The sequence below is a fragment of the Perognathus longimembris genome, chromosome 20, assembly GCF_023159225.1.
Source record: "Perognathus longimembris pacificus isolate PPM17 chromosome 20, ASM2315922v1, whole genome shotgun sequence".
Classification (NCBI taxonomy): Eukaryota; Metazoa; Chordata; class Mammalia; order Rodentia; family Heteromyidae; genus Perognathus; species Perognathus longimembris.
In genome coordinates, this window is record NC_063180.1 from 19,630,868 (window position 1) to 19,651,817 (window position 20,950).

Here is a 20,950-nt window from a genome sequence, read left to right on the forward strand (position 1 = left end):
GAGGAACCCCCCGCCCAGCACCCCCATGATCATCTGAAATTCTGGGCATCTCCCACATCTCACTCTTTTATTTTTGTAATAAACTCTCTGGAGGTGGCTGGGTGTGGGGGGGAGGGTGTCGGGAACTGAGGGGGAGGAGCCCCTCCTGGGCAGGGGCTGGGGGCGGGGTTATTGCTCTGAGCTCCCTGTCCCCAGGGGGGGCCTGTGTGGGAAGGGACCGGAGATCAGGACACACAAACACACAGGTCACAGCACAGGGGGGGACAGAGGCTGGGCGCCATATTGCACTTGGAGAGTGGGGCCAGGTGGGGACCCCCCTCAAACTGGAACCTAGGGAGGAGGCCGGAGGCCATCGTTCCGGGGCTGATGTTGGGGGAAGACTTGGACAGGAGAGGTTTCACAGGCGGTCCCCGCCTCCTGGAATCCATCGCCTCCCCCAGGGCTCAGCTGCCAGCCCCCCCTTTGCCCACCTCGGCTTTGGGGGGCACCGGGAGGCCATCTTCACCTTCGCTGTCTGAGCTGCAGCCACTCACGTCAGTAATCTCCAGCTCCGAGTCGCTGTCCTCCTTGCCACCCAGCGTGGCCTCAGGGCCCCCGGCCCCTGGCAGGGCCAGGCGAGGGGCTGCTGCCAGGCCTGGGGGGCGCTCAGGGCCCAGGCCTTCCCCTGTCGCAGCCAGCAAGGGTGCAGCTGTGGGGGCCCCCCCTGCCCCTACAGAGGGCAGGTGGCCCAGGGAGCCCAGAGGGTTGGGGTAGAAGTGAGGGGGATAGAGTGAGGGGGACAGCTTGGGGAAGGGACCCGTGAGGTACGGGTTAAAGTTCCAGGGGTACTCCGGGAAGGTGCGGCCATAAGGACCCAGCAGTCCGGGGTGGCTTGGAATAGCCGGTGGCACCTGGGGGGTGGGGGGGAGGAGCTGAGCCATGCCGCTATGGGGTGCTCCATGATGGCGCCTCTTTTCTCCCACGCCCTCCCATTGTGTGTCTCCCACTTTATGTTGTTTTGTTTTTGCCAGTCATGGAGCTTGAACTCAGGGCCTGGGTACTATCCCTGAGCTTTTTCATCCAAGGCTAGCACTCTACCACTTTGAGCCACTTCGGTTTTCTGGTGGTTCACTGGAGCTAAGAGTCTTGCAGACTTTCCTGCCTGGGCTGACTTTAAACCACAATCCTCAATCCTCACATCTCAGCCTCCTGAGTAGCTAGGATGATGCGGTGAGCCACTGGCACCCACTGTATCTCCCACTTTTACATGTCTGTCCCCCCTCCCATTCATTTAGTGCTCTGAAGCCCTTCCCCCAGTTGGCCCTCCCATCTGGCTTTTACACACATACGCCCTGCACTGAGCCTGGGCCCCGTCCACCCCCCCCCCCGGGAGTCCCCCTTCTCTCATTCTCTGCCCACATACAACCAGGCTCTTACCAGAGCCCAGGAACGGGAAGGGGGTATCCAGACGCAGTTTATCCATCTCGGGGGTAAACAGGGGTGTCCTGGCTCCCGGCTCTCCCAGACGTGGGGCAGAGAAGAGGGTCTGCAGGGCCTAGAGAGGCATGGGCTCGGAGAGGGCACTGAAAAAAGCACCCCTCCCCCTGGAGACTGGGAGCCCCGTATCTAAACCTACCTCTGGGGTGAGGGGAGGTGCATCAGGCCCAGGCCCCCCTCCGAAGGGGCCGGGGGTCAGCAGGAGCGGAGAGCCACTGGCGGCGGCGGCCACGTCCAGCAGCGGGTAGTTGACGAGCACCACCTTGCTGAAGTTGAACTTGTACGTGAACCTCTTGCCTTTGGTCTTGTGCAGGATGCGTTTGTTGTAGTAGTAGCTGTGGGGGCAGAGAGGGTGTGCTGGGGAAGGTCAGGGACACTGAGGCAGGGCTCCGACGCTCAGGGTTTGGGTTCTTCCAGCCTCCCTCCCTTTCACAAGTCGTCACAGCAGCCACCATATTGAGCCCGATGCTTTGGGGTCCCCTGGGACTCAGCCCCAGCCTGAGGGGCAGGGGTGCTGAAGGGCTAAAGCTGGGCAAGGCAGGGTATCCCGACTGCAGCGCCCCCTCTCACCGCAGGGCCCTGCTCAGCTTGTCGTAATTCATGTGGGGCTTGCACTTGCGAATGCCCCAGAGGCGGGCCACCTCATCGGGGTCCTTGATGACGAATTCCCCGTAGTCCCCCTGCCAGGCAATGACGCCCTGGTATTCCTCCTTCTGCAGCAGCTCCAGGATAAAGTGCCACAGCTGGATCTGCCGAGAGCCAGGGGACGACTCCGGCTTGTAGGCCCAATCTGGGAAGGCAAACCCTGAGGAGAGAGACAAGGAGTATAGCCCAGGGGGTCAGTAGGATGGGGGGGGGGGCTCCCCAGCTCTTCCCTGCTGTGTCTAGTCCCCAGATTGTCCAGAGAGTGAGAGAGGATCCCCAGGGCTTGGCATATAGGAATGGGGGGGCGGGGTCTGGTTTCCTGCAGCTGGGGCTGCGGGAAGGCACTGGCAGGAAAGGGCACTCCCAGGCACAGTAGTCCTCCCCCTGCTACCACCCTACCCAGTGCCCCCCCCCCGTCTCCTTCTTGCCCCTCCTTCCCTGAGGCCCCCACAGGCCCCAGCCTGGCTGAGCCTGTGTACACATCTCTGTGTCCTGCAGGTTCCTGTGCCTCTGTGTCCTCCACAGCCCCCCTACCCCCCAGCCTCTGCCCCATTCGGTGACAGCTGTCTAGGGGGAGTGTGTGTGCAGACACACCAATCCACCACACAACAGACACCCAGCCACACTACACTGCAGGACACAGACCCTGAGGGCCATTGGGAAACCAAGATACAGCACCCAGCCTCACCCACAAGCACAGATCCCCTCACCCCCGGGGACTGGGGCCCCCCAACACACCGCTGTGTGAAAAGACGCCGGAGCCCAAAGGCCCTCCGATGCCCAGCATGGGAACAAAGCAGCAGCAGGCCATGCAGATCCCCAGGGACAGGATGGCACAGGCAGGGTGCCATGGCACAACAGAACAGCCTCCAGGCCTCCACCATCCACGGGCACACGCGTGTCCACGCACCCACAGCCCACACACTGTGACCCACATCACCCTGCATGGACAACCTGACCCCGCTACACATACACTACAACTGGGCATACATGGAGAGGGGGGGACTTGGCCATCTATGGCCTCCTCTCCTAGCTAGGAGACCCTAAACTCAGCTTCTCTGCCAGCTCCTCTGCCATCCTCTGTCCCCTTCTCCCCATTCAGAGACCCCAGACCCAGGCAAGGCCCCAGAGCACACAGCTGATCCCCACCATGCCCCAACCAGGAGGAGAGAGCTAGGAGGCTGGAGGCCAGGCCCTCTTGCTGTGCAGCCCTTTCTGTCTTGGGGGGTTTCAGAGCTGGGGTCCCAGCTGGGCTGCTGGCATCTAAGTGGGTGCCAATGACAGGCAGGTCCCCTTTGAAAGGAGAATTTCAAACTCCTTTTCCACTTCTTTATCTCATACCCCAAAACATGGCTTCCTGGGGAACCCACACAGGCGACAACACAAAACCCAACTCAGAAAAACCACCACTCCTGGTACACGGTCCTCAGAGGGCTCACCCCAGTATCTTACACATGCACATGGCAGAAGCCGGCCTGGCCCCCAACACAGAGGCCAGGGGCTTATCCACTGTACCCCAATGCTTCAAGACACCTGCCAGGAACGTTTCACACCATGCCACGCCACACCAGGAAAAAGCTCCTTCACCCCTCTGAGATCACACACACACACACACACACACACACACACACACCCCTAAAAAACCTCTCAGATGGCCTTGGCAGCATGCAGACACTCACACACAGGCACTCAGCTCATGCACGCCCCTGCAGAAACACAAGTGTGACAGGCCGGGGGTAGGGGGAGTGGGCACACTCCCCAATGGGAGCCATACAGCCAGGCAGGGTCAGGCTCCCTCCCGCCCTGCCTCCCACCCGCGGGACACGTCACCTCCACGCTGACCGTCCTGTCCACCACGTCCCCAGTCCTGAGCAAGCCATCCTGTCTTCCCCCGGGGCTCTGGCTGCCTGTCCATCTGTCCCTCTGTCTTTCCAGCCCCGGGCCCTGCCCTCTGGGCAACAGATTCTTGAGGTGGTGTGCGTGTGGCAAAGATGCTGGGGGGCTCAGCCCCCCACCTCACCCACCCTCCAAAAAGACCCCTCATGTCTCCCCAGCAGGCTGGGAAGTTCCTAGCTAAGTTTTTCCACGAAAGAGCCTTATCCAGGGGACTTCGATGGAGAGCAGAGGAGGCAGACACAGGTGGATGGCGAGCGAGTGAGCAAGCGACAGAGAGAGAGAGAGAGAGAGAGAGATGGGGGCCAGTTACCAGGGGTCCAGAGAGCCGGCAGAGCGGGTGGGGCGAAGAGAAGGTCAGAGACGCAGCTACAGTCCATGGCGGCCGGGCCCTGCAGAGGCCAGGACAGACAGACAGACACAGGACAGGACAGCAGGAGAGACAGACACGGATCAGCCAGTGGGCACTGCTGGGGCTCCCCGCAACCCCAGAACGCCCACCCTCCAAATCCCTTCCTATCCCTGCGGTCTCCCTAGAGAGCCCTCCTTCTGCCTGTGGTCATTGCCCCCACCCCGTCTGTCCATCCGTCTGTCCGGCTGGAGCCTGCGCCGCCGTGGCCCTTCCCTCTTCCCCGCAGCCTCCTCGCCTTCCTCCAGTCCGCTCTGCTCCTGGCTGGGTCCCGCCGCTCACTCTTAGCTCAGCACCACCCGCCCCTCTCTCCCGCTGTCCCCGCCGCCTTTGCTGTGCCCCCTGCCTCTTGCCTGACCTCGGGACTGTCCCCCGCTCCCCTGTGCCCTGTCTCCCGGCGAGGCTCTGGGTGCCACTCTCTTCCCGCGCTCCCCATCCTCCTATAGCCCACTCCCAAGAAACTCGCCCCCACCCAGCCGACCCCCAGCGCTATCTGCTCTGCTCAGAGCTGGGCAGCTGCAGACCAGACCAGAGGATGGGGGGGAGCCCAGGACCCCCACTGTCCCCCCCCAGGCAGCCCCCGTCTCCAGCCTGAGTCCACAGACTCCTCCCCTCCCCACCAACCTGCAGCTTATCCCGACTTCCCAACTCCTGCCCCTGAGCTCTGTCTTCCCCCATTTCCCTGGGATCCCCCCAATTCAGACACCCTTCCTGGGGATTGAGATCTGCCTCTCTCCTTGGGCATCCACTCCACTCCAGCTACCCCTACCCCTCTCACCCCTTCAACAGCCCGACCCCTCACACCCCTACACCCCACGCACCCTCAGACCTGGACCTCTCCTCTCAGTCTTCTGACTAGTCCAGGTACCCCGTCCCTCAGGTTCCCCCAGCTCCCCAGGCGCTCATCCCACTCCCTGTCTCCCCTGAGCACCCCAACTCCCGACCCACACAGCTTCCTTCCCCAGGCCCACATCTGCCGCCTGAGGCCTCCCCTGCATGTCCCCGGGGCCTCGCTTACCACCCCCTTCCTCCCCACCCCTGCCTCTCCCCATTACCTGCTCCCTCCCCCCACACCCCTCTCCTGGCCCCTGCTCCACCTGGAGAGTCTCTCCCCATCTCCTCCATCCTCCAGTCTCTTCCTGAGTCTCTGCTGCTCACCTCCACCCCTTCTCTTCTCCGGGCCTCTCCTGGTCCCCCTTCTCTTCCCCTCTCGGCCCCACCTCCCCAATGTGTCTCTCAAGTCTCTCTCGGCTTTCCCTTTGTCTCTGTCTCTCTCTCCCTCCCTCCCCCTCTCCCCTTCCTCCACTCCCACCCATCCCGTCTCTCACTCCTGTAGTCTCTCCCTTCTCCTCTCCCCAGCTCTCCCTCCCTCCCCACCTCTCTCCCACCTCCCTCTCGCCTCCCTGGGTCCCCCTCCTTCCTCCTGCCCCCACCCCCCCCTTGGCCCCTCTCATTTCCGTGTTGGTTTTGATTTCTCTTCCCGATGCTTTCAACTCCCCGCCGCCTCCTCCGGACACGTTATAACGAGGAGCCGTGGGATCGGCGCTCGGGGCCCTGCTCCCACGCTCCCCCTCGCCAGCGCGCGGGCTCTCGGCGTCTCCGGATCCCTGCCTCTCTGTGCCTGCCCCCCCAGCCCCCCCAGCCCTGTCCCACCCAGCCACCGCTGCTGTTCCCGCCCTGAGACACCCCCTCCCCCCCTCCCAGCCGGGGTGTCCGGCCCTGCCTCTGTCTGCCTGTCTGCCGGTCCCCCAGTCTTTGGTTCTCCGCAGGGTTTGCTTGTTCCCCCATCTCTACTTCCCATCTCCACTTCGTGCAGAGTCTCCGTCCCCATATCTGCCTCGGCCCCCTCCCTACCCCATCCCATCTCCAAGTCTGTGTCTCCGGGTCTCGGCTTCAGTCCCCGCGTCCCTCTCTTGGGGTCCTTTTGATCTCCTCCTGCCCCTGGCGCCCCCCTTCGCCCCATTGATCGCCCATCGACCCACGGAAGAAGCCAGGGCCTGTGGCCCGGGGCTGCGAGGGCCAGGTAGGACGGGTCAGCTGGACGGATGGACAGAGGGCCCCGCTCGCCTTGGTTGTTGGGGGGTGGGAGCGTGCAGCCCCGCCCCTCCCTGCCGGCTGGCCGCTCGGTGCAGATGGGGACTCCGGGCAAGCTTTAATTTTTAATTTTATTTTGCTTCCTCCACTCCCCCCACCCCCATCTCCACCGCCCGCAGCCACAGCACGGAGTGTGTGTGTGTGTGTGTGCACGTGCGTGTGTGTGTGTGTGTGTGTGCGCACATGTGCATGTGAGGCAGCTAGGTGGAGAGGGGCTGGCCGGCCTGCTCCCTCTGCTTCTTGTCACGCTCAATCACACAGACCCACACCAACCTAGGCACAACCTGCACCCCGGGGTGATCCACACCCCTCCCGCCCACCACAACACATGGCACAGACTCGCACACATCAACATGATCTCACGGGGGTGTCCTCACTGTCAAGCAATGTACAACCTCAGACCCACAGTTACAAAGTCACACACACGACCCCATGCCACACAAAACACACCCCACGCCACCTTTGGTACACAACCCTTGTCATGTGGGCCCCACATCTACAAATCACATGCACCAACACAGTCACACACAACACCACAGACAGTCACACAGAAAGACACACAACTGGACACAGAGACCCAAGACACCAACTCAGTCTTGCACAGAAACAAAGACCCACAACCACAAATCCCAGACTGACAGAGACAGTTACAACGAGGGCTCATGGATGCTCAGACGTACCCACTCACGCACAGAGACAATGTGACATAGAAACAGACACACTGGGTCCCACAAACACCCAAGACCCTCCACCACACACACCCATGGTCATTTGCACAGATGGAGAGACACAGAACACACAAACACCAACACAGCCAGTCACAACCAGACAGCAAACTCACGTGGCAGCTTCTTCATTTGCACACACACGCATACACACCCTCACACATTCACAAATACACAAACACACACACTCACTTCCCCAGGACAAGGCTTGGTTGAGAGGTGAGGAACATTCAGACCCCACCCAAGTCCCCCCGTTGCTCCTGCACTGCCTGTCCCTCTGTCTGTTCACCCCTCTGTCCATCCATCCACACACGTCTCAAGCGTGTGTCTGCATGTGTGTGGGTGTGTGTAAAATGTGCACCCATGTCAGACCTTCTTCTGTGGCTGCCTCAGCACCCTCCAGCTGTCAGCATCTGTCCATCTGTCTGTCTGCCTGCCTCTAAAAGTCTCCCTCTGAGTGTCTCCATTTGTCTGTCTGTCCAGCCGTGTCTCAGGGTGTCCCTCTGTCTGCCTGCTCCCTCTCTGCCCCCCTTGTCTCCCCGTCTGCCCCCTCCCCCCAGCAGCAGCCCCCTGGGCTGGGGTTTAACCAGTTGTTTTGATTTCTCTAAGCTGCGCTGGCCGCCTCGGGAGCCGCCTCGGGCCTCACGCCGCCCCCAGCCCCTTCCTCCCTCACCGGGCCGTCCCCACCCCCCTTAACACAGTCTGCACAAGTGGAATGAAAATTGATTTTTTTTTTAAATTTCATATCTTCTCCGGGGCTCTGTCTAAAGAGGAGAGAGACGCGGTGCAAGACCCTCTCCCACGGCTGCCCCTGCACGCATGCGCGTGAGCACAGAGGCACACACGCACAGGCATGCTCACAGGCACACCCTGCCTGGATGCACACCCATGACACACTCCATGCACACAGCTCCCACCGGAGCTGGCACCCCGCCCTGCACACCCTAGGGTCCCAGGGAGCCGTGCTGCTCACCCTGCCCTGTCCTGCCAGGTGGGTGGGAGGCCCGGTGCAGCTCCACCCACGCTGTGTCTGTCCTGCTGGTGTGCATCCCCCCACCAGAGTGCCCAACCACACCTGCCAGGCCACCTGGTGCTGCCCGGCCCAGAGGGGGACCAGTCCTGGGGTACACACACACCATGTCACCAGCCACAATGTGCCACACGCCACACAGCGCCACACCATGCCACACCATGCCACACACCACACTGTGCCACACACCACACCCCAGTGTACACCACACATGTCACCCCCACCATGTGCACACCACCACATCAACACCTATTGCACACCACCTCCACATGTACCATATACACCCCACATACTGTACCAATGCCACACACAGACATGGCAACACCCGGACACAACACACACAGATACCAGACACATAACACACCATGCATACACCGCACACCGCACACCACCCACGGCCCCTCCTAACCCTTGTGTGGGCACACAAGACACAGACACTGCAATACAGTCTCCCCTAACACCCACACACCGGCACGCATGCACACACACACACACGGAACAAACCCAGTGTCCACCCATCATCACAGAACTGGGCATAAACACACACAAACTGCACCCAGCCACGAGTAACTCCATAACCACACACACCATCGGCACCCGACCCAGCCCCGATCCTGACACAACACCCTGCCACTCAGACTCCCACACAAGTAGAGGTCTGACACAGGTTTGGGGGTCCCGCTAGCTGGCCCCCCACTCCACACTTACCAGCCTGGCTCCTGGGGTGCCCTCAGGCCTTACCCCCCTTCTCCCTCCTCACCCTTAGGGACATGCTGCCACTTGGCCTACAAACGCCACGCCTGGCGCAGCCCTGCAGAGGCGGACTGTCGTGCTGGATACACAGGGCTGAGTGCCACGTGGGTTCCATGGACACAACATGCGTGAGCTTTATGCAGCTCCACAGCCTGACACATCCACACCTAGTCCACTGCACACACAAGCCACATTCACACTGTGACCCAAAGCACAAGGGCACACAGACAGGGACCTCTGCAGAGGCTGCCCTGGGCGGGATACACAGGGGGCAGGCTGGCGTGGGTTGGGGGAAGTTGTTCCCTGAGCCTACAGGAGGGTCCTGACACCAGGTGTGGGGGTGGCTGGCAGAGGGAGACCCACACCCTCCCTCCTCCCGTCTCTGTCTCTCCCTGTCTCCTGTGTCTCTGTCTCACTGGGTCTCTAGCTCCCTCCTGGAGTTCCAGTCTCCGCCTGGATGCCCAGGGCTGCGGCCGCATGCGGAACAGTGTCGGTGTGTGTGTGTGGGGGGAGAGGGAGCGTCCCCAGGGAGGTGGGAGCCGCAGTGCCACGTACCCCGCCTACCAAATAGCATGGGGGAGGGGAAAGGGAGGCCAGGGCGCCATGGGCTCCAGCCGCTGCTGCTCCCCACGCTGGCTGCCAGCCCATGGTCCCTCTCCCGGCAAACACCCACAGTGCTAGAGGAGGCTGGGCGGGTGGGGGGGGGTACCCAGAGACCCAGAAGGGACACACAGAGAGAGGGAAATGAGCGGTGGGGGGAGTGAGAGAAGGAGAGAGAGAAAAGGCAGAGACAGGGAGAGACTCACAGAGATGACACCAAGAGACAAAGAGACAGGAGAGATGTGAATTCGGGGGACTGGAGAAGAGGGAGGAAGTGGAGAGGCTGAGACAAAGTAAATTAGAGTTGGAGGTCTCAGGCAGGGAGCAAGGGCACACGTAGACCCCGGGTCACAGAGGAGGCAGAGGAGGGGGCAGAGATGCGGAAAATTGAGGGATTAGGGCCCAGGCAAGAAGTGGATGAGGAAAGCCGAGGTGGTCAGAAGGGGAGCCCAGGAAATTAAAAAAAAAAAACAAAACAGCCATGTGGATTCATGGTCTCCACCTGTCATCCGCCCATCTGGCCCAGCTTCCATCCTAGGGGTATGGCCACGCCCCAAGCAACCTCCACCTGTCCTGCAGAGCCTCCCTTCCTCTTGGTCCACCCCCTCCCAAACCCATCTTCACAGCCCCAACCCCAGCTTCCGGGCCCCACCTGTAGTCTCAGCCCACTTCCTGGGCCCCAAGCCCTACATAGCCCAGTGAGGGCTGCTGGGGAGGGGAGGACAGAGGGGCGGGATGGTGGGAGAGGGCACAGGCAGTGCCAGAGCCCTTCCAGCCCGGCCGATCGCCACGGACTGGGGGCCTCCACATCCTGCTCCGGGGCTTGGCACCAAGTACGTGCAGAAGGAAGAGTGTCTGAGCAGAATCCCGATGAGGCTGAGTGGCAGAGAAGCAGGGAGGCATAGAGGGGTGGCAGGGTGATGGCAGGTACCACAGGGGGTGGGAGGGACAGAGACAGGACATGAGGGTGGGGGAACAAGACAAGGAGGGGGCCCAGAATGGGGAGAAGTGGGCAACTGAGGGTCTGAGACAGAAAAATGGAATCCATGACTCCAAAGGGAAGGGACGAGGGGAGAAGACAGCAGGGGCAGCGCCCCAGTGCCCAGCGGCTGGCCGCAGCCCCCATGTGCTGACTACCGGGGATCCCATAAGGGCCAGGGTCCAGCCAGGCTGGGGGAGGCCCGGGGCTCCGGGGGCATCAGGCGCGGTGCTAATTCAGCGCCATCGATCAGGCGGGATGAGAGCAATAAATTATCGTGACAAGATGCAATCCTGGCCCGCACACTGCCGCCGAGGCGGATCGATGCCTGTCCCCAGCCCGAGTGCAGGGCCTGGGACCAGGCCTGGCCGGCTGGCTGGGACTCCAAGCCACCTCTCCCTCCATCCTCCAGATCACATGCACTTTCTCCCACTGGTGGCCGGGCCGGGCCAGAGGGAGACCCATGGAGGAAATCCAGCCCCAATCCTCCCTGGTCCTCTCACTGCTCTCAGCACCTGGGAGATTAGGATGACCCCTTGATGGTCACTTCACAGTTGTGGGAACTCAGGCTCGGACAGGGTGAGAGACATAGCTGGTGGCAAAACCTGAACTTGAACCCAGGCCACGATGACTTCAAGCCCTCGCTATCTCAACTGCCCAAGGAGAGTGCAAGGGGCAGAAGTGACAGATACAATGGTATGGATTACAGACTCGGAGCGCCAGAGGTACAGAGAGAGACTCCAAGGAGTTGCGTCGTGGTGGTTCACACCTGTCATCCTAACTACTCAGGAGGCTCAGATCTGAGGACTGGGCTTCAAAGCCAGCCTCAGGCAAAGAAAAAAAAATGTCTGGGAGAGAGTTTTATTTCCAAATAACCAACAAAAGGACAAAGATATGGAGGTGTGGCTTAGGTAGTAGAGCACCAGCCTTGAGTGACAAAGCCAAGTGAGAGTGTGAGGCCCTGAGTTCAAGCCCCAGTAATGGCCCAAGAAAAAGAAATAAGAAATAGAATGAAAAGACGAGGATAGAGTAAGAAACAAAAAGAGAAAAAGAAGATGGGGGGGGGACAGACAAAAGCAAAGGTACCTCATAGAAAAGAACTCAAGGTGGCAGAGGGGAGCGTGTAAGAAGAAGTGGGGTGTTGGGAGGAGGGTAGGGTGAAGATGTGGGCCCAGGAGACAATGACTATGGGAGGCAAGCCTGAGCGCAGAAAGCTAGGGTGCTTCCTAGAGCGGGAGGTGGGCCTGGACACAGCAGGTGGTGGTGAAGGTGCCAAATAGAAGGGGACAGGCATACCTGTGGCTTTGGAGGGGGCCCGATGGGACCTTGAAGGGAGGGGGGGTCTCCCAAGTCAGATGACCTCTGGCTGACTCAGTTTCCCAAGAGCTTACCATTCCTGGGACCTCAAAGAAACCACTTGACCTCTCAGAGCTCTGTTTCCTTTGCTGGAGACCAGAGTGAATCCCTGCCTCAGAAGGTCCCTCGAGGATGAGTGACACTAGGTGCCCTGTCACACAGACCTTTCATCACCTGCACCAGTGGGCACGGGGCAGGCAGGTGTGATGAGATGAGGACACGGCTGAGCAGGTAGGAGAACCAGCAGCAGCAGCAGCATTTATAGCTGGTTAGAAATAACAACCACGATACGCTGGGGCCGCGTGGGACTCGGTGGTAGAGCACCTGCCTAGCAAGTACAAAGCCCTGAGTTCAAACCCCAGTGCTGCCAGAAGCAAAAGAAGAAAATCTAGAGCTAGTGTCTCACGCCTGTCATCCCAGCTACTGAGGAGGCTGAGATCTGAGGATCATGGTTCAAAGCCAGCCTGGGCAGGAAAGTCCATGAGACTCTTATCTACAATTAACCATCAAAAAAACAAAACAAAACAAAACAAAAAACAACTGGGGGCTGGGAATATGGCCTAGTGGTAAAGTGCTTGCCTCATATACATGAAGCTTTGGGTTCGATTCCTCAGCACCACATATATAGAAAAGGCCAAAAGTGGTGCTGTGGCTCAAGTAGTAGAGTGCTAGCCTTGAGCAAAAAGAACCCAGGGACAGTGTTCAGGCCCTGAGTTCAAGTCCCAGGACTGGCAAAAAAAAAACTGAAAGTGGAGCTGTGGCTTAAGTGGTAGAGTGCCATCTTTGAGTGAAAAAGCTCAGGGATAGCATCCTGAGTTTGAGCCCCAGGACTGGCAAAGAAAGGAGAGAGAGAGAGAGAGAGAGAGAGGAAGAAGGAGAAGAAGAAGAAGAGGAAGGAGGAGGAGGAGGAGGAGGAGGAGGAGGAGGAGGAGGAGGAGGAGGAGGAGGAGGAGAAGGAGGAGAAGGAGGAGGAGGAGGAGGAGGAGGAGGAGGAGGAGGAGGAGGAGGAGGAGGAGGAGGAGGAGGAGGAGGAGGAACAACTGGTATGAGGCCCAGAGATCTGTGGTGGGCATTGTGGCTGCAGGCTGCTGCCATTACAGTGCTGGTGCAGGTGTGGGGCCGGTGGCTGGGCACAGGCACCACCTGCGTTTAAGAGATGCTTTAAGGTGCTGGGTACCTGTCATCCCAGCTACTCAGAAGGCTGAGATCTGAGGATCATGGTCCCAAGCCAGCCAGGACAGGAAAGCCCATGAGACTCTTATCTCCAATAAACCACTCAGAGAAAGCTGGAAGTGGAGCTGTGGTTCAAGTGGTAGAGCACTAGCCTTGAGCACAAAGACAGTGCCCAGACCCTGAGTTCAAGCCCAGGACAAAAAAAAAAAAAAAAGATGCTTTAGGGGTTGTGTTGCTCACCAAGAAAGGGGCTCCCTGAGGAGATGGCTGAGAGCCAGGCCCTGGGCCAAGGGCCGGGCGTGTGGCATGTGAAGGTTTGGCCCCTTAAAGTGTGGGCTGCAGGAAGTGGAGATGGAAGAGCTGAGAGCGAGGGATTTGGAGGATGTCCCCGGTGCTTAGGCAAGGTGAGGGTGACCCGGATGCTGAGGAAAAAAAGGGAAAGAAGTGGAAAGGGTGTTGTCTCTGGGGCAGGGTTTGTGGCGTCTGGGGCCTCTTTAGAGATAGGTTAGGAAGGTCGGGAGCGTGGCAGGGAGCAAGCAGAAGAGATGATGTGTACAGGGTGGGGTGGGGTGGTGATAAGGTCTCAGCACTTATGGGCTGAAGAAATTAGTGACTGTGTGGTGGAAAGGTGAGGACTGAGGTAAACTGAGGAATGGTCTGGTGTGTGCAGGTGCTGGTATAATTGTGTGTGTGTGTGCATGCGCGCAGATCCCGGGGCTTGAACTCCAGGCCTAAGCGCTGCCCGTTAGCTTTTCTGCTCAAAGCTGATGTTCTACCCCCTAAGCCACAGCTCTCCTTCTGACTTTTTAGTAGTTCATGGGAGATGAGTCTCACAGCTGGAAATGTGGCTTAGTGGTGGAGTGCTTGCCTAGCGTGCACGAAGCCCTGGGTTCCATTCCTCAATACCACATACACAGAGAAAGCCCGAAGTGGCGCTGTGGCTCAAGTGGTAGAGTGCTAGCCTTGAGCAAAAGAAGCCACGGACAGTGCTCAGGCCCTTAGTTCAAGCCCCAGGACTGGCAAACAGACAAACAACAACGTCTCACGGACTTTCCTGCCTGGTCTGGCTTTGAAGCATGATCCTCAGCTCTCAGCCTCCTGAGCAGCTAGGATGACAAGCATGAGCCAGCAGCCAGGGTCTGGCATAGCCATAGAAAGCAGAGCAGGGGGAAGGTGTGGGAGAAGAAAAGTGGACAGCCAGCGCCTGAGGGCCAGGTGGGAGGACGGCTGCCCCACCCAAGGGCGTGAGTGTGCTGTGCTCTAAGAGGTGGCGATGGAAGGCCTCAAGCAGCTGGGTGCTGGGGGCTCACGCCTGTAATCCCAGGCTGAGGCTGAGATCTGAAGATCGAAGTTCAAAGCCAGCCTGGGCAGGAAAGTCCATGAGATTCTTATCTCCAATGAACCACCAGAAGACCTGAAGTGGAACTGTGGCTCAAAGTGGTAGAGCGCCAAGATCAAAAGAGCTCAGGCCCCGAGTTCAAGACCCATGGCTGACCAAAAAAAAAAAAAAAAAAGCATTAGACACCGAGAGTGGGTGGGGACAGAGGACTCCCAGGGGACCAGGGCTCGGGAGGAAGACAGTGTGGGGTGAGGACATGAGAAGGGGCCCTGGGACGAGTGGGAGTGGCAGGTGTGAAGGGACAGGAGGTGCAGGTGGAGAGAGATGTGGGGTGCACCTGGGCTCTAGGGGACCATTGAGGAAGGGAGGGTGTTCTGGAAGACGTGAGGATAGGTAAGAAGAGTGAGCAGGGACGGGATGTAACTTAGGATGAAGGTTAGGAGGCCGCCTATGAGTGCTCTGTGTGTGTGTGTGTGTGTGTGTGTGTGTGTGCGCGTGTGTGTGTGTGTGTCCGAGCATGAGCCAGTCCTGGGCTTGAACTTTTGTGCCCAAGGCTAGCGCTCTACCACCTGAGCTGCAATTTTTCTGGTGGTTCATTGGAGATAAGAGTCTCACGATCTTTCCTGCCTGGGCTGGCTTTGAACTGTGATCCTCAGCCTCTGGAGTAGCCAGGGTGAGCCAGGGTGAGGAGTGTGAGCACTGTCATCCGGCTGGGTGTGACTTGTGAGGTGACCGGGGCTTGCTGGGGGAAAGGCAGAGGTGGAGGACACGCCAGCATGCAAGGCAGAAGACAGCCCGGAGTAGAAGGAAGGGGTGAGAGGTGTGAAGAGGCACACCAGGCTCCTGGCATGGGGGTAGATTTTGGACACCCAGGTGTTGGGTATCTGGCAGGGTAGGTAAGAGGGGACACGACGCTGGGACAGGTGAGCGACTGAAGGAGCCAGGGTGCAGGACCGGTGTAGGGGCCTGCCTGAGGGTCCAGAGGCGGGGGACTCGCGGGGGTCACAACTGCGAACGACAGGTGTTACCTGAGACTACAGGTATGTGCTGCGGGACTGTGCCCCCAGGGGTGGCTGCCTCGGTTTCTCTCCATGCCCTGGGCTCCCCTCCCCCGGGGGCGTCGTTTCCAGCGCCGGGCCGGGGTCCCTGTCTCTGTGGCCGCGGGGCTCGGGAGGCTGCTTGCCGATGCGGAGCGCGTGCGGGCCCCGGCGGGCCGGCGGGGCGGGGGGAGCGGGAGGGGGGGGCCGTTTAGCTGTGATAGATCCGCGCGCCGCTTGTCTCTTAATCTCCGGAGCGACCGATCGATTCGCTATTTCCCTTTGTTGCCAGAAAATTCGATCCTGGGCCTGGAATTAGGTCCCCGGCTTAATCTGAGCGGAAACCAGTGAGGGGGAGACAGAGACCGAGAGATAGGGGAGAGACAGAGAGATGCTGAAGGAGACAGACCGACGGACAGACACACGGAGAGGGACAGACACCAGACACAGATTGCCTATTTTAGCCATAGTCTAAAAGCTGGACCCAAAAAGGGGGGGGGGGAGAGAGAGAATCAAAGAGACAAACCCTGGGAGAGAGTTAGAGATGACTAGGAGAGACACAGGGACAGACAGACAGACGGACAGTGGGTGGGCATAGGTCTAGCTTGGGAGAAATGGCAGCAGTCAGTGCCCAGCAGAGGCGACTGCTAGGGAATGAGGGACAGGAAGGGTGCCCAGAGGTTACACCCCCCTCGCCCCCACTCCCAACCCCAGGGTTGGCCCCAGGCCCTCCCCACAGACCCTGGGACCCCCCCCACATACACAAGCCAAATTCGCGCCCGAAACTCTGGCCAACACCCCCCACATCCAAACTCACGTGGACCCCAGCCCCAACTTGTCAGCCCCCCAATCCTAAATACCCAGTCCCCAACCCCACCCCAGATATTCAAGTCTGGCCGCTAAATCCCACTGGCTTATCCAGACCTCCATCAGGTCGGATCCCCCAGCCCCAGATCCCCCCCAAACCCAGACCCCATCACCAGCGCTCGCCAACCCCCTCCCTCCCTCCCAGCGCCCTGCAAACCCCTCACCCCGGCCCGAGGCCGCACCCTGGCGCTCTCCCCCGGAGTCAGGCGCAGCAGCACCCCACGAAGACCCCATCCCGGGCCTCGGGGACCCCCGTCCCGCCCCCTTCCCGCGGCGCGCACTCACTTTCCCGGGCTGGCGCGTCCGCTCGGGTCCTGGGCGAAGTGTTCAAAGTTCGGGTCCCGCAGCCATGGCCCGGCCTGGGGAGGGGGCGCCGGGCGGGGGGGCGCGGGGATGTCCGGAACCCCCTGGGGTGCGGTGAGGACGGAGATCGGAGGGACGAGGTCGAGGAGACCCCGACACTGGGAGCTGGGGACGGGGTGCGTGGAGACACAGAGAGGCGAGCGGAGACCCCGAAACCGAGACGCGCGCGGAGGACGGGGCGGCGGGGGCGCGCGGCGGGGCGCGGGGCGCGGGGCGCCGGCGGCCTCGGCGCCTCCTCCTCCCCTCCCCCTCCTCCTCCCTCCCTCCCTCCCCTCCCCCCGCCCCCGCGCCGGCCCCGAGCCCTCCCCGCCCGCGGATGGATGGAGGCGGCGGGCGGCGCGGAGGAGGGGAGAGGAGGGAGGGAGGGAGGGAGGGGAGGGGGCGGGCGCGCGATCGATGGAATATAATTTTCCTCAAACTCGGAAAATAAAGTTCAGAGCTGATCAAATTTGAAAACAGATGTCGAATCGCGACTCTAAATAAGGTTCGATCCCGGGACTGAAGGAGTGGGGAGGGCGGGGGGGGGGCGCGGAGAAACCCTCGCTCCCTCCCCCTGAGCCCCCGGTTCTCGGCCCCACCCTGCGGAGGACCACTCCCGGACCGACGGACCGGACAGAGGCCGGCCCGGGCTGGCCGCGGGGCAGGTGAGGCTCCGCGCTTGAGGCTGGACCCGGCCAGGGCCCGGAGCTCGCAGTGCGCGCACACACGCACAACCAGAGATCATGGACACACACGAAGTGCACACAGACCGGCCCTGAGGTCACAACACGCAGGAACACAGTGACACACACGGAAACAAACAACCCACGCACCCGCACCTATACAAAATAAAGACCTGTGCACTGATACACACCCACGCTTCTAGACTTCTGCACACTGGACGCCCTAACCCCAGGGACACAAGGCCCTGGTCGCTTCAGACACCCACCCCCTCCTTTTCTCTCTCCCCTCCATTTCCACAGTCCTCCCCCCAGGAGAAGCCCCCTCCCCCAGCCCCATTGAAATCCCAAGTACCGGAGGCTCACACTTGTGATCCCAGCTACTCGGGAGGATGAGATGGGAGGATTGTGAGCCAGCTCCGGCCGTGGAGAGTCCTGGCGACTCTGACCTCCAATAAACTACTCGGAAACCATCAAGGCGTGAAGAGCCCTGGCCTTGAGCAAAAAAGCTCAGGACAGCACCAGGCCCTGAGTTCAAGCCCCAGGAACCCCGCCCCCCTCCACGTCTATGGACTGATCTCAGGGCCCAGGGAGCATTCAGGGCTCCCTGGGACCACCCCCCCACACCTTGGGCTGCTGTCCACCATCCCATTTTAAATGCTCCTGGGCTCCTTTCCTCTCCTCCCCTTTCCTCCTCCTTTCTCTTTGTCCTCCTGCTCCAAACATCTGGGTCCCAGCCCCATGTGAAAAGGTCTCCCAGCCTTATCCTGGGCTGTGGGGGTGCAGGAGGGACCCCCCCCCAACAGATCACCTCCACTGTACTGACACAGGGACACCGGGAGGGAGGAACCTCAGCCCTGTGAGCAGGCCAGGCCCAGCTTGGCTGCTTCAGTCTCCTCATCTATAAAATGGGGACACAGTAACAAGCACCTCCCCCAGAGTGGCCAGGAAAAAAGTGGGAAGGGCAGACGTGTGGGTATGGCTCCTTGAAATTACAATTTAAAAATGCTAAACCTTCTGCCAGACACCACAGCTTCCCTGGCTTGGCTAGAACTTTTCTCATTTGGACTAGAACAACCAGGAGCCCAGCACGGGGTGGGGTGTCTGTCTGCTTCTCTAGCCTACTCCTCCCCAATCCTGGGAGAGCCATGGTCGTGGGGTGCCTAACCTGTGGGTGACATACAGCATCCACAAGACAGCATCTAGCTAGAGGGTGATACCGACCAGGCCCACCAGACTGTGGAGAATATCCCCAGTCACTTCTCCTTCTCCGCATCCGAGGAGGTGATTCTGGAATATTCTCTGTACAGGACACTCTTTGGGAAAGAAATGGCACTCTCTAGGGAGATCTGTAGGCTACACCCTTCAAGCACTCAAGCAAGCACCGGCTAGGGCATCAAGAACACTAATTGTAAACTGCGCAGGGTTGTGCATGCCTTTGTCCCAGCCCTGGGGGGCATGGGGAGCTCAGGAGCTCACCATCCAGGAGAAATTAGTGATCAGTGATCACCAGGGCCCTGGGTAATGTCTCTACCCCACCCCCAGGAGAGGTGAAAAACTGCAGTTATTTAAAAACAAAAAACCCAAGCCAGGAACTGGTGGCTCACACCTGTCATCCCAGTTACTCCAGGAGGCTGAGATAGGAAGACCGCAGGTGAAAGCCAGCCCTAGGCAGGGAAGCCTGTGAGACTCTCATCTCCAATGAACTACTCAGAAAAAGCCATAAGTGGAGCTGTGGCTCAAGTGGTAGAGTGCTAGGCTTGAGCAGCAAAAGAGCTCAGGGACAGCACCGAGGCTCTGAGTTCAAGCCCCACAACTGCCAAAATCCAGCCAAACAAGACACCCAGATTGCGCATGCACCCTCACACAGCTCACTTGGGGGGGAGGGCAGGACCTACCCGTGAGGGTGTGTGTAGCCATCCACGTGAGGGTCTTCAGAAGCCCCCTAGTTGCTCCCTCCCTTATGCACCTCCGGGACTTCTGTAACCTCTGCTGTGCTTTGGAGGCTTCCCACGCCCTCTCTGACCCGGGGCTGGAGGAAGCCTCGGGCTGAGGCTGGGGGGGGGGGGGGCGTGTAGCACACCCAGGGGTGGGGAAATCCTCTCTCAGGAGGGGGTCATTAAGCTGTAGTTAATACCCCCGGGGAGGCTGCAGGAACAAAGCCTGTACTTAATACCCTGCAGAGAGGGGGTGCCCTCTGGGAAGGAGGGAGGGAGGGAGAGAGGGAGAGGGAGAGAGAGACAGAGACAGAGAGAAAGAGAGAGAGAGAGAGAGAGAGAGCTTTCACTAGCTTGCAACATCCAGAGAGTTGAATTTATCACCCAGGAAGGAGAGACCAGCTTGGAGCCTGGGCCTGTAGTATTCTTAAACACTTATCCCTCCAAAGGAATGAGAGGCCCTCTGTGGGGACTGACACCCCCTCTTTTTCACCATGAACAACACCTCCTAGGGCAGCTGAAGGTGACCCAAGGTGAAATCTGGGTGGGCTGACTTCCTGCCAAGAGCCAGGCTTCCCAGCCTGTCCTCCCCATTGCTATGGGGTAGGGGGCTCCTGTACCCACAGTGCTATAGGGATGGGGGCTCCCCCATTGTGCCATGGGGATGGGGGCTCCCCCACAGTGCTATGGGGATAGGGGCTCCCCCACAGTGCTATGGGGATGGGGGGGCTCCTGTACCCACAGTGTCATGGGGATGGGGGCTCCCCCACAGTGCCATGGGGATGGGGGCTCCCCCACAGTGCTATGGGGATGGGGCTCCCCCATTGTGCCATGGGGATGGGGGCTCCCCCACAGTGCCATGGGGATGGGGAGCTCCTGTACCCACAGTGCCATGGGGATGGGGGCTCCCCCACAGTGCCATGGGGATGGGGGCTCCTGTACCCACAGTGCCATGGGGATGGGGGCTCCCCCACAGTGCCATGGGGATGGGGGCTCCTGTACCCACAGTGCCATGGGGATGGGGGCTCCCCCACAGTGCCATGGGGGTGGGGAGCTCCTGTACCCACAGTGCCATGGGGATGGGGGTTCTCCCACAGTGCCATGGGGGTGGGGAGCTCCTGTACCCACAGTGCCATGGGATGGGGGCTCCCCCACAGTGCCATGGGGATGGGGGCTCCCCCACAGTGCCATGGAGATGGGGGGCTCCTGTACCCACAGTGCTATGGATGGGGGCTCCCCCACAGTGCTATGGGGATGGGGGACCCCTGTACCCACAGATCCATGGGGGTGGCGTTCCTGTACCCACAGTGCCATGGGGGTGGGGAGCTCCTGTACCCACAGTGCCATGGGGGTGGGGACTCCCCCACAGTGCCATGGGGGTGGGGGCTCCTGTACCCACAGTGCCATGGGGATGGGGGCTCCCCCACAGTGCCATGGATGGGGGCTCCCCCACAGTGCCATGGGGATGGGGGACCCCTGTACCCACAGATCCATGGGGGTGGGGCTCCTGTACCCACTGTGCCATGGTGATGGGGGGCTCCTGTACCCACAGTGCCTTGTGGATGCGGAACCCCTGTACCCACAGATCCATGGGGCTGGGGCTCCCGTACCCACA

General features: G+C 60.3%; 1 protein-coding gene across 1 annotated transcript in view; it reads right to left on the reverse strand.

The window, feature by feature from the left end:
* Nucleotides 1-126: 126 nt before the first annotated feature.
* Nucleotides 127-20,950, reverse strand: part of Erfl (ETS repressor factor like) — a 32,778-nt gene continuing 11,954 nt past the window's right edge. The window contains 7 exon segments of the mRNA XM_048329981.1: nucleotides 127-866; nucleotides 868-890; nucleotides 1,417-1,534; nucleotides 1,616-1,811; nucleotides 2,047-2,313; nucleotides 16,662-16,844; nucleotides 20,853-20,908. Coding sequence (XP_048185938.1) covers nucleotides 444-866; nucleotides 868-890; nucleotides 1,417-1,534; nucleotides 1,616-1,811; nucleotides 2,047-2,313; nucleotides 16,662-16,844; nucleotides 20,853-20,908 — 1,266 coding nt within the window. The 3' untranslated portion in view covers nucleotides 127-443.